This window comes from Schistocerca gregaria, chromosome 2 (genome assembly GCF_023897955.1).
Source record: "Schistocerca gregaria isolate iqSchGreg1 chromosome 2, iqSchGreg1.2, whole genome shotgun sequence".
Lineage (NCBI taxonomy): Eukaryota > Metazoa > Arthropoda > Insecta > Orthoptera > Acrididae > Schistocerca > Schistocerca gregaria.
In genome coordinates, this window is record NC_064921.1 from 957,127,513 (window position 1) to 957,140,918 (window position 13,406).

The window sequence follows — 13,406 nt, forward strand, 5'->3', positions numbered from 1 at the left end:
TCTGCTTTCTCTCCACGGGCCTGGAGGTCGCTGATTAAAATTAGTCTGTCGTTTACCCCCAATTCTTCAGTTTCCTTTTCTATTTTCGTCTACATTCCGGCTGTTCCAACCACTATTAATACCATATCCATTACGCTGTGGTCTAATGTTTCCACTACTCCAATTTCCGTAATTATTCCCATTTCGTCCGGAATTCAATCCCATACCGGCCTACCATCTATACCATTATTATTATTCACCTTACTATTACGTGTTAGTTCAAAATTATTGTGTCCTGAATAGCGACGTCATTGCGCGTCGTTTTCATACATGCATTCTACTTCTCTCAAAGTAGTACATTTGGAAGCTTTACAGCATCGCCCCCACGTCGTATCAAGGCTTGTTGATACTTCATTGGCAATTTCGTTTTGCTTATCTGAATCAATTCCCCATCGCTATATGGGTCATTTAAGTATTGGTTCCTTTCAGCCATATTCTCAAAGAATTTGATTGCTGATTTCTCGCGCGAGTTTTCGAATGAGGCATTTTGCAATAATACATATTTTATTGTCATCTGAGCCTCATGTGACCGGTATCTTGCTATAAAGGCAGTCATGCGAGTCGCAAGTTTCTGCTATCTTCTGCATGGTTTCAAAAACACTTCCCTCCATATGTGCAAAAATAAGTATAACTTATGTTTCAATGGCCAATGTGTCGGTATTCCTACTTTAAATTGGTCAATAAATGTGCGGCGATGGAGAATACTTATATTTTCCTTATAGTGTTGGTATTTCCGCACTTTAAGAAAGTGGTTATCGTCAAACCCTCTCACTTCTCTCTATGATGTACCTTCTGGGTTTTGAAGACTGAAATTCTGTCCTTGGTTTGCGACCAATCTTCGCAAACATATGTAACTTGGTTCATTCTCTGACATTTGTGCCGTAGAATCACTTGCAGGTCTCATTGCGCAATATGTGTGCATAACGCCCACTACCGGCTCTGTATCTTGACGTGTAAGCAATTCTCGTTAGACGCCGTACTGTAACCCGTCGGAATTCGTCCTACAGGTTGCGGCGTTGCGCTACGCGTCTCTTTGGTTGTATCAGCGTGTCACGCATTGTACGTGACGTACCAAACCTTGCTGCAAACCACGCTCTTGTGTTCCCGATTGACCTGTTATTCTTTCTTGATCAAGTAGTCGCAATCCACACTGTTCCTTACAGTTACCGTGATGTTCTGGCGTACGCTGGTTTGGACTAATTTCCTGTTCACAGTTTGCGGTTTCGGACTGGCATCCACGTGTGCCTTTCCGTCTTACGTCACACGTAATTTCGCTCACTCTTTCTGCCGTGCTATCGGCAACTGTTGATTTTGCAGTCTTCACAGTAGTATCCACTGACACTAAAGTGGATTCTGTTGTCGTCTGCGACTCCTCACTAACGCTTTCTACGTCACCTCGACTTTCGATCGAACGTAAAACTTCCGATCTCAGTCGTTGGAATTGGTGTTCGTTTTTCTCTTATATTTTTAAAATACGAGCATCGAATTTCTTTACTGCTGCTTTTGTTGTTTTACTGTGAGACGTCGTCTCAGCAATAACATGTTTCGCTTTCGTCGTCGCTTTAATAGCAAAAGCTTCGACCTGTTGTTTAACCTTTTTGGCACTGTGTTGCGTAACTTCACGCAACGTAATCATGCCTGTCTGGACAGTGTCAATGTCTGTTATCAATTGTTTGTGCTCTGTAACGAGCGTTTGAAGCGTGGTTTGCGCTTCCTTAGCTTCAGTTAGTATTTGATCTAATTGGCCTTGAATATTATCAAGCGTTTTTTGTTTTTCCTTGTTAGTTTCTTTCAGCTCTAGTGTTAATTCCTTTTGCCCTTGTGTTATGCGCCTTTCTAATTCTGTTTGCCCTTGTATTTTGCACCCATTTAATTCTCTTCGCCCTTGTGTTATGCGCCCTTCAAATTCTGTTTGCCTTTGTATTATGCCCCCATCTAATTTTTTTCGCCCTTGTGTTATGTGCCCTTCTAAACGCCTTTCTGATTCCTGAGATTGTTCTATTAAACTCTGCAACGTTCTATATATGTTGGCGTTTTCATCTACACTAATTTCACCAGTTGTCTTACGATGCAACCGTTTCCTATCTCGTCTTTCGTGAACCGTTTCCTTCACTTCCGAACATAGTTTAGGAACATTAACACTCATTCTTTCATACAACTGCAAGCCTGAATGATTCAATATGATTACTTTTGGTTCAATATGCTGTAAATCACTATCTACAGTCTCAGAGTCTGATTTATTAGCAACGCCGTTCTCATGTCCATTCTTTGGACCATATTGAACATCATTTGTTGCTTTTTCGGTCTCATTCCGTATTTAGACGTGTTCTATTTTGTATCGTTCACCCTGATTTATCTTTCGCGTGTCCAGCTCGATCCTATCAAGATCTTCCATGACTTCTCTTTGTATTAATCGATTATTTTCGGTAATTTTTGAGCGTTCCTCTAAGCCTTGTTGTTCGCGAATTTTCCGAACCTGACTACTACGCGTTAACATCTGACCATAAAACTTGATTCTACCCTAAAAGATCATCCACAGTGATATATTCAATATTTGAACCTATTTCCTCGTCTTTTATTTAGCCTTTTAGTTAATGGAGTTGAGTCAGAACTCAACACAACCCAATTCAACGATGTGTTGTGCCAGCAAATAAGAAATACATGAACACATACAATTCTATCTACACTTACTACACAGATGAGTCACATTTACATTTACATTTTTTTCTCCAATTTGAGTCAGATTAGTGTTTGGGAGGATTATGTATTTCGTACCTATCAGAAACAAACCCTCTATTTATCAGAATGCTGTAATTTAGAATCTTTTCAGGGTCGTCATCTTGTGAGATTGTCTGCACTTTGTATCTTCAAAGAGCATGTACTAATGTGTGCTAACTTAGCTTACCGCTTAGTGCTCAAATGGACAAAACTTCTGAATTGTCTTCTCGAGCCCAGGGTGTCAAACAGACATTCTAAATAAATATGACCCTAGCCCTGTAAGGCAGCTAATATCAGGTATGAATCGTAACAAAATCCCTTAGAAATACTGCTATCACGTAACTAGAATGCATGAATTAATAAAAGTGAAAGTTTGGGGTCTATTCTAGAAAGACAAAACGGCTATTACCTTCTTCATTCTACATATAATTTATCTACTATGCCTTCAGGGGTCAGGTTGAAACGTCCTCTTTGAACAGTTATACACGAATGTGCCTAAACTGACACACAATATTTTTAGCGCAACGCAATCTGACTTTCAATAATCCCTACAAGAGAATGGCCCTGACTAAATTAACCTATATGTTTCACAAATCACTTACCTCACAAAAATCTTCGTTACTCCAACTACTGCAATACAGCGAGCGCCACTACTGCCAGCTAAATAAAAGATTCAAACTACGGAAGGCACTAACTACTGATAGGCACAGTTAGCAAATGAAAGATTATAATAGAGGAAAAACAATGTATTTACCTTAATAGTCATACTATATATATCAGTTCATGACATCAATTCTTACAAATTTCAAAACTCCGCCATCTCTCTCCCCACATCCACCACTGCTGGCGGCTCACCTCCAACTGCGCAACGCTACGCACTGTTCACATCCAGCTGCTGCTGCCCAACACTACAATGGCGAGTATTTCAACAATGCCAACCAGCCACTGACTGCACACGGCATAGCCAGTGATTTTCATACAGAGCGCTACGTGGCGGCGGTGTTACCAATAAAAAAACCTAAACAGCCTACTTACAAGGTGATACACAACAATCATATTCAATGACTTTTGACACTCAATAACAAAATATTTAACTCTTGGACATATTGCACTGATGATTATTAAAATGTTATCTCTACATATGACAAAATTTTTATCATAAGAAAGGATTATTAATGCCTTCATTAGCTCATTTACATCTTCAATATCGTAGCTGATCAATGCAGTGAGTTGGTGGAGAATAAATTTACTTTTGAAAACAATGAAAATACTCTCATGTATTCAGTGTGAGGGTAGGTTAGTATCCTAGCTTTTGATATTCAATAGTCAAAGCATACATAAGTTGGAGTGAACAAAATCTCGACTCACCATTTACTGTTTCCTCATGCGCGATGGTACTTTACTGGGCAGCATCTGCTATGGAGTTGTCTCCATGTTGGATCTTGAAAACTTATTTCCTAGTCTGGCCTTGACTGAATTCACTGTCTCAACTTCCTGCATTCTGTAGAATGTTAATTTTTCCCTAGTCGAAATAATGGCTATTGCACACTTGCTAAGGGTTGGATGGAGGTGCACAGTTTCTTTGCCCACAAAAATTCCCGCAGGAATAATTAATTACCTTTTTGCTATCTGTTGCCATGATACCTTAAGAGCCGCGCGTGATTAGCCGAGCGGTCTGGGCGCTGCAGTCATGGACTGTGCGGCTGGTCCTGGCAGAGGTTCGAGTCCTCCCTCTGGCATGGGTGTGTGTGTTTGACCTTAGGATAATTTAGGTTAGGTAGTGTGTAAGCTTAGTGACCTTAGCAGTTAAGTCCCATAAGATGTCACACACATTTGAACATTTTTGATACCTTAAGCGTTTGTCTACACTTTGCAGAAAGCAAAGCTCTCAACACTCTTGCTATTTTTCACGCACTTATGTGGTCTGCCATGAGATGAGAGGGATATCTACAAATTTTAGTTCTCAAAATACTGTTATATAGTGGATATCTCCCCAACGTAACGCATCTGCGTCGTCCAGTATGGTTTCAGCCAAACGCCAAGACATTTTTGGTAGGGTTTAAGTGGTTAAAATTTGTTTGTGTCCACTTTGAACTTAGCGCTGCGCGGCGCAACCTCCTCTTGTCATGGCTTCATTCGCTTCTTCGCCGAATCGCGTGCTAGGCAGGAAGAGCTATACAAATCGCTTTTATAAGCGGTTCTTCGTGCGACAAAAATGAGTAAAAACATTAACATGAAAAAAAAAAACTTACGGTGAGTCTTAGCAATGCATTATTTCGGTGTATTCTAGTTGTGTGGAAAATTTCAGGGGAAGTTTCGACGAATCAGATTAGATCATTCCCATGGTTGGTTGGTTGATTCGGGAGGTGGGACCAACCACCAAAGTCATCGGTGGCTTAGGATTATGGAAGGAAGGTGGCCATGCTTTTTCAGAGGAACTATCCTGGCATTTGCCTGAAGCAATTTAGGTAAATCATGGTAAACCTAAATCAGGATGGCCGGACACGGGTTTGAACCATCGTCCTCCCGAATGCAAGCCCAGTGTGCTAACCACTACGCATCCTCGCTCGGTAGTGTTCTCTTGTTAGTTACCTCACTATGAACATGAGATGAGGATACTTTTTGAATGTCTGGAGAAGGTTAGCGAAGTTTACTGTAGTATGCAGAAATTGTCAATGTCAGCAAGTTGAAATGAAATGACGGAAAACCTGCAGAACTGTGACGCCTGGTGCTGCAGCTCGAAATGTACCCTCAAACAAAACTAAGTGTAAGAAGTGGGTGGAACTATCAAGACTGTCTCATTATCATACGATAAAGTGATTTGTGATCGTCTACTGGAAACATAAACAATTATGAAATACAACTAATATACGTCCATAATTGCCAAAAGTAGTACGAACACGTAAAACTATTTGTCGGAAAAGGAGATCACAGACTAAGATCCAATGGAAAAAGTGTCCTAAGGACATGTATCTCTTCTACGAAACTAGTGGCTTCGAAGTGTCTAGTATGAACAATTGAAGTGCTTGGTGCAAGAAGGAGGTAGGCCCACTTTTTCCAGTTTGTGGTAAATTAAAAAAAAGTTTTAAAAATTCAGTTGTCAGCCTTGTTTTAGGCTATGGGGTATCCAATACTACTGACGAGAATACACACAAATGCATGCACTCAGGTACGTGCAATGGAGATTTGAATTTTGGAGCTGCCTCCGTTTTGCTCCAAAGTGAATGAAAAACTCTTTTTAGGACCATTTTCTTCATAATTAACTAGATTTCAGTTTAAAAAACATTTATTAATAAGGAAAATACAACATTATTGGCTTAATACATTAATTCTACAGTTCTTCTTCAGTCTTCTAGCCCCCCTTCAGTCACCTCAGGATCGTTTGAAGCATCTGACGTAAACTGGTCGCAAAACCACATATTGTTTTGCCCAACATCCTTTCTGGCCAGCTCTTTGACATCTTTAAACATTTGGCCTTTAAGTGGGAGGAGACAATCATAAGCTTGATGAAAGTGGTCCATTGTTATGAGACTCGCAGGTCCTTGGTTGCAAATTTGAGCATAAGACAGTGATCCCTACGGTCGCTCTGCATTGAATAATCCCTTTACCGCTGTATGGCTGTTCATTGAGGAATATTTTGTGCTTACTGATTAAATATTTTCCTCTTTTCTTGTTCGATAATGATATGTAAGGGTTCTTTACAGAAATTTTCTTCAACGTGTCAACAAAGTGGAAAATAAATCTCTGGCTACTTCAGTGACATGAAACGCGCGATGTTTACACTGGTCTGCTGATTAATACGTACCACAACCTCCTTCCTGCCATTGTTTGGGGCAAGAACGAGGCAGCTCCGGGAGTTGTCTCTGTTTTCATGTAAACTCGGAGTACAGGCAGCTCCAACTGTTGCATTTCTATGAAACTAGTGGCTGAAGCTGCCACATTCTTGCACCAAACGAAGGGGCTTTTTTTGTATGTGATAGAATTTTCATCTCAGTAGACCCAAAAAGTGGAGCTGCCTCCTCCTTGCGCCAAACCCCTCAATTCTTGATTAATAGTAATCATTCTGTGGTCGTTCTCTCATTAAGAGAGGAGGTAGAATATATCTGAAGAAGAATTGTTGCGTACCTTTAGTTATATATAGTAAGGGCATTACTGGTATGTGCAACGGCACTCAAGAGAGGTAACGTGCATTTCTGAGAGGTTTAAAGTTAAAATTCAGTGAGCGGAATTTCCGAGACGTGTAGGGGCCACTTATTAATCCACTCTATGTACATCACGAACGATTATCGGTAATGAAACAGTAAAAGGGAGAAATTACATTGATACAGCAGCATCCAACGCAACACGCTGTAAGGTGACGTTTGGTGTGTAGATGTAGATTAATTGACTGATGAGACACATTGTCATATAATATGTACAGATATGTGGTGGTGTTTTCCATAGGGTGACAGGCCTGTGCATGATAGAGGACCTCCTTTACACGCTGCCTCTGCTTCAGAAAGTAACGATGCCACTGCTCTCCTTCAAAGACTGCCTCAAGAAGTGCCCATGGGCGAAAGGCTTCCTGGTGGAGAAGGAGCACATATGCACTCTGTCTATTGAGGGGAAGGACGCCTGCTTGGGGGACGCCGGTGGGCCGCTCGTCTGCGACGGGTTCATGGTGAGCTTATCTGAATGCGTTAAAGTGCCTAACATAACTTCCTGATTGTACTTGTTGAAGACTTGTCAGAAAATATAGTGTTTTATAGTTTCCATTCTTACGTTCAGCAAACATTTGTGCATTGTTTATGTTCTCGTTTTTACTAACATCCGCCTACACAAATCTCCCGAAGATATGGTTTCACTAATCATTACTTTATTACACTTTAAGTATGGTAGGGCTTTTTAGTATAGTGTAAAAGTAGTGTCATGTGCGGTACAGGTGGGTGTTACCCTACGTTAGATAGTATGGGAGAAACACGTCTGGACTGTGGGTTGATGTTTCACTGGGATAATTGTAGCGAGCAGTTCAGTAAAATATCGTATAAGGCCCTCCCATAGAATTGTTAATTGTGTAGTCGAGATAAGAAAATTGTGGAGCAAGACAGGAAGATTTGTGTACTTCAGGGAGAATTAAAAATGGCATATTTTCAGTTAGGTAGGTTGCAGCGCGAAGGCGACAGCAGGAGCTGGTAGCAGGTCACAGGTAATAGGTAAAAGGAGAAATCTTCAGAAATCACATTTCAAATTGCGTTACCAGTCAGTGTGACCTGATATCCGAAGTCGAAGAAGAGCCACAACCATTTTCGAGCGAAGCAGAGAGCAGCAAATTCGTAGCAACAATCTTAAGGCGAAGTCGGTGCCGGCCGCAGTGGTCTCGTGGTTCCAGGTGCGCAGTCCGGAACCGTGTGACCTCTACGGTCGGAGGTTCGAATCCTGCCTCGGGCATGGATGTGTGTGATGTCCTTAGGTTTAAGTAGTTCTAAGTTCTAGGGGACTAATGACCACAGCAGTTGAGTCCCATAGTGCTCACAGCCATTTGAACCATTAGCTAAGTCGGTAGCCAAGTAGAAAGAACATATTCATCCTATCTAATAGCCAGTAGTCACCGGGGTGAAGGGGTTGTAAGCCAAATCTACAGGAAAAGAACCTAGGTGAAGAATACCAGCTCACAAGCCTCCTAAGACGTGGAGCTAGGCTTAGCCAGATGACAGAAAAACAGGGGCTTCACGCAGAAATTTTGATGGAGAGGATCAGGTGCTTACTGTAGGAGGAACAGGAGACAGCAAGGCTAGAATTTAGAGCGTAGTGTCAAAGGTAGCCTGGAGGAAATAGGAGCAATAACAGCACACACGTGTGGAGGATTTACTGTGCCATAACCAGCCCTTGGTTAACACCACTGTTGACCGTGAAACAATGTGCTGAGTGGTTTGCTTTTGTGCGAAATAGTGTTTCATATGTGCTCAGTACTTGTTGGTGCAAGCCGGGCGTTATGGCCGAGCGGTTTCAGACGCTTCAGTGTGGAACCGCGCGACCGCTACTGTCTGAGGTTCGAATCCTGCCTCGGGCATGTATGTTTGTGATGTCTTTAGGTTAGTTAGGTTTAAGTAGTTCTAAGTTCTAGGGGACTGATGACCTCAGATGTTAAGTTCCATAGCGCGCAGAGCCATTTAAACCATTTTCTTGGTGCTGCAGTCGGGATATTGGGAGGGGAAGGAAGGATTAGATGAACGTCTAGCAGAAAGTGTGAGAGAGGCCACAGTCACACAAGACAAAAATCCCTGTGATTTTGTCATAGAGCTGCATTTTTTAAGTTAGAGGCAAGTTACAGACAGTGTTGAAAGAATGTATAAAAGAACACAACCATAATATAAATGTAACGGTTTTTACAAGGGCAAAATTAATCTGTTTCATCAGAATATTGGGGTCTCGAAAAATACGACAGGGTGAGCTTTTTGTATGCCAAGAAGATGCGGAAAAATCTGTAGTCATAGACGTACTGCTCCTCTAGATTCGAATCATTTTCTCGTAGAGCTAACTTGGAAGAAGGAGGAGTTGCAGCATTATTAATATGTGATGGTACTGGTCCCCCATGGTACACAAAACGGATCAGATCGCTGTTGCAGAAGCATAATCCCCAAGATCCTCAAAGTTTTGCAGAAGTTTGAGATATAGCGCGTACTTCAATATGAGCTGCTTTTAATAATTTCCATAACGACACTCTGTCTCGAAATCTGGCAGATAACCCAGAGATCCTGGTCATACATTAAGCACACCAGTGGCAAGACGCAATCAATACCTTCACTGCGCTGTAGCAACGGTGAAGTCACTGATGAGTGTGGCACTAAAGCAGAGTTATTAAATACGGTTTTCCGAAACTCCTTCACTAAAGAGGACGAAGTAAATATTCCTGAATTCCAATCAAGAACAACTGCCAAGATGAGAAACATAGATGTAGATATCCTCGGTGTCGCAAAGCAGCTTAAATCACTTAATAAAGGCAAGGCTTCCGGTCCAGACTGTATACCAGTCAGGTTTCTCCCAGAGTATGTTGATACAATAGCTCCATATTTAACAATTATATACAACCGCTAGCTCACAGAAAGATCCCTAACTAAAGATTGGAAAATTGCTCAAGTCGCACCAATACTCAGAAAGGGAAGTAGGAGTAATCCCTAGAATTACAGGCCCATATCACTAACGTCGATTATCAGTAGGGTTGTGGAACATGTGTGTTCGAATATTGTGAAGTACCTAGAAGAAAACTAATTATTGACACATAGTCAGCACGGATCCAGAAAATATCGTTCTTGCGAAACACATCTAGCTTTTTGTACTCATGAAGTAATGAGTGCTATCGAGAGAGGATGTCAAATTGATTCCATATTTTTAGATTTCCAGAAGACTTTCGATTCCGTTCCTCACAAGTGTCTTCTACCCAAACTGCGTGCCTATGGGATATCGCCTCAGTTGTGCGACTGGATTCGTGATTTCCTGCCAGAAAGGTTACAGTTGGTAGTAACAAATTGAAAGTCATCTAGTAAAACATAAGTAATATCCGGCGTTCTCCATGCAAGTGTTATAGGCCCTCTATACCATGGAAATGCATCGTATTTAAATTAAGAAATTGTTAATTATCTAAAAGTCCATAGCACAACATCTTCTCCAGTTCCTCATAACTATAGTAATGGGTATTTCCTGCGCCAACAATATTGCTGTTGTGGTCTTCAATCCTAACACTGGTCTGATATAGCTCCTCATGCTAGTCTATCCCGTGGAAGCATCTTCATCTCTGATGATGCAACCTACATCCTTTTGAAGCTGCTTACAGCATTCATCTGATTCTACAGCACGTCTCTACAATACTAACCTAGTGATCCATTGATGTCTCACAACATCTCATGTCAACTAAGCCCTTCCTTTAGTCAAGTTTTGCCAGAAATTTCTTTTATGTCCAATTGTATTCGGCACCTCCTTTTATTTACGTGATATACCCATCCAAACTTCAACATTCCCTTGTGACATCACATTTTAAAAGCTTCTATTTTCTTCTTGCCTGAACATTTCCGAGTCCACATTTCACTTCCCTACCAGGCTAGGGAAATACCTTCATAAAAGTCTTCCTAAAACGATGTTAAAAATGTCTGTTCAGAAATGCATTGCTACCCATTGCCGTTGTATGTTTAACACCAGGGTGACAGAAGTCATGGGTTACCTCGTAATATCTTGTCGGACCTCCTTTTTCCCGGCGTATTGCATCAACTCGACGGGGCATGGACTCTGTAAGTCCTTGGAAGCCCCCTGCAGAAGTACTGAGGCATGCTACGGTCCACAATTGCGGAAGTGTTGCCTGTGCCCGTTTTTATGCACGAGCTGATCTCTCTAGTTTGTCCCATAAATGCAGGATGGGATTCATACCGGCCGATCTCGGTGGCCAAATTGTTCGCTAGAATTGTCCAGACTGTTCTTCAAACCAGTCTCGAAGACTTGTGCCTCGGTGACATAATGCAAAGTATCCGCAAGAATTCCAGTGTTGTTTTGACTGTCATCTCCCAAGTATTCGAGCACAGCTATATCCAGTCAATGACCGGTTCAGTGTGACCAGAGGTTCCAGTCCCTTCCAAGTAATCACAGCCTACACCATTATCGAGCCACCACCAACTTTGACAGTGTCTTGTTGACAACCTGCGTCCATTGCTTCGTGCGCTGCACTCGAACCCTACCATCAGTTCTTACCAACTGAAGTCGGGGCTCATCTGGCCAGGTCACAGTTATCTAATAGTGTAGGGTCGAACCAATATGGTCGCGAGCCCGATAGAGATACTGCAGGCAATGCCATGGTGTTAGCAAAGGCACTCGCGTTGGACGTCTGTTGCCATTGCCTTGTTGTTGCTGTCGTCTTCAGTCCAGAGATTGGTTTGATGCAGCTCTCCTTGCTACTCTATCCTGTGCACGTTTCTTCATCTCCCAGTACCTACTGTAACATACATCCTTCTGAATCTGTTTAGTGTATTCATTTCTTGGTCTCCCTCTACGATTTTTACCTTCCACGCTGCCCTCCAATACTAAATTGGTGATCCCTTGATGCCTCAGAACATGTCCTACCAACCGATCCCTCCTTCTTGTCAAGTTGTGCCACAAACTCCACTTCTCCACAATCCTATTCAATACTTCCTCATTAGTTACGTGATATACCCATCTAATCTTCAGCATTCTGCTGTAGCACCACATTTCAAGGGCTTCTATTCTCTTCTTGTCCAAACTATTTATCGTCCATGTTTCACTTCCATACATGGCTACACTCCATACAAATACTTTCAGAAAAGACTTCCTGACATTTAAATCTATACTCTATGTTAACAAATTTCTCTTCTTCAGAAAAGCTTTCCTTGCCATTGCCAGTCTACATTTTATATCCTCTCTACTTCGACCATCATCAGTTATTTTGCTCCCCCAATAGCAAAACTTCTTTACTACTTTACGTGCCTCATTTCCTAATCCAATTCCCTCAACATCACCCGACTTAATTGACAAATTCCATTATACCCGTTTTGCTTTTGTTGATGTTCATCTTATATCCTCCTTTCAAGACACTATCCATTCCATTCAACTGCTCTTCCAAGTCCTTTGCTGTCTCTGATAGAATTACAATGTCATCGGCGAACCTCAAAGTTTTTATTTCTTCTCCATGGTTTTTAATACCTACTGCGAATTTTTCTTTTGTTTCCTTTACTGCTTGCTCAATATTCAGATTGAATAACATCGGGGAGAGGCTACAACCCTGTCTCACTCTCTTCCCAACCATTGCCATTGCCTATCAACGCCAAATTTCTCAGTACTATCCTAACACAAATGATCATCATTCATCCCACATTTAGTTCTGCTGTTATTTCACACGCTGTTGCTTGTCTGTTAGTAATGAAAACTCTACGCAAACACTGCTGCACTTGGTCGTTACGTGAAGGCAGTCGGCCACTGTGTTGTCCGTGGTCAGAGAAAATGCCAGAAATTTGGTATTCTCGGCACATTCTTAACGCTGTGGATCTCGGAATACTGAATTCCCTAATGATTTCTGAAACAGAATGTCTCATGCGTCTAGCTCCATCTACCATTCCGCCTGCAAAGTCTATTGATTCCCATTGTGCGGCCATAATCACGTCGGAAAACGTTTCACACGAATCCCCTGAGCACAAGTGACAGCTCCACCAATGCACTGCCATTTTATACCCTGTGTACACGATACTACCGCTATCTGTTTATGAGCATATAGTTGTCCGATGACTTCCGTCGCCTCAGAGTATATCCCCTTTACTTTAGCCATCATCAGTCACTTTACTGCCAAAATAGGCCAACTCATCTACTAACCTTAGCGTCTCGTTTCCTAATCATATTCCCTCAATATCGGCAGATTTAATACGATTACATTTCATTAACCTCGTTTTGTTCTAGTTGACGTTGATTTTATATCCCCCTTTCATGATACTGTCCATTTCGTTCGACTGCTCTTCCCAGTCCTTTGCTGTCTCTGTCTGAGTTACAGTATCATCAGCAAAGCTCAAAATTTTTATTTTCTCTCTCTGAAATATACCCCATACTCTTATAACTGCAGCCTGATTTCTGTATAAGTTGTAAATAGTCCTTCGCTCCTGTATTTTTCCCCACGTAGCTGC

At 41.7% G+C, this 13,406-nt stretch overlaps 1 protein-coding gene across 1 annotated transcript in view; it reads left to right on the forward strand.

The window, feature by feature from the left end:
• The window catches only part of LOC126335435 (serine protease 27-like), a 130,158-nt gene that overhangs the window by 110,785 nt on the left and 5,967 nt on the right, over positions 1-13,406 (forward strand). Inside the window, exon 4 of the mRNA XM_049998716.1 lies at positions 7,201-7,417. Within this exon, the coding sequence (XP_049854673.1) occupies positions 7,201-7,417 (217 nt within the window). The remainder of the gene's footprint in view (positions 1-7,200; positions 7,418-13,406) is intronic.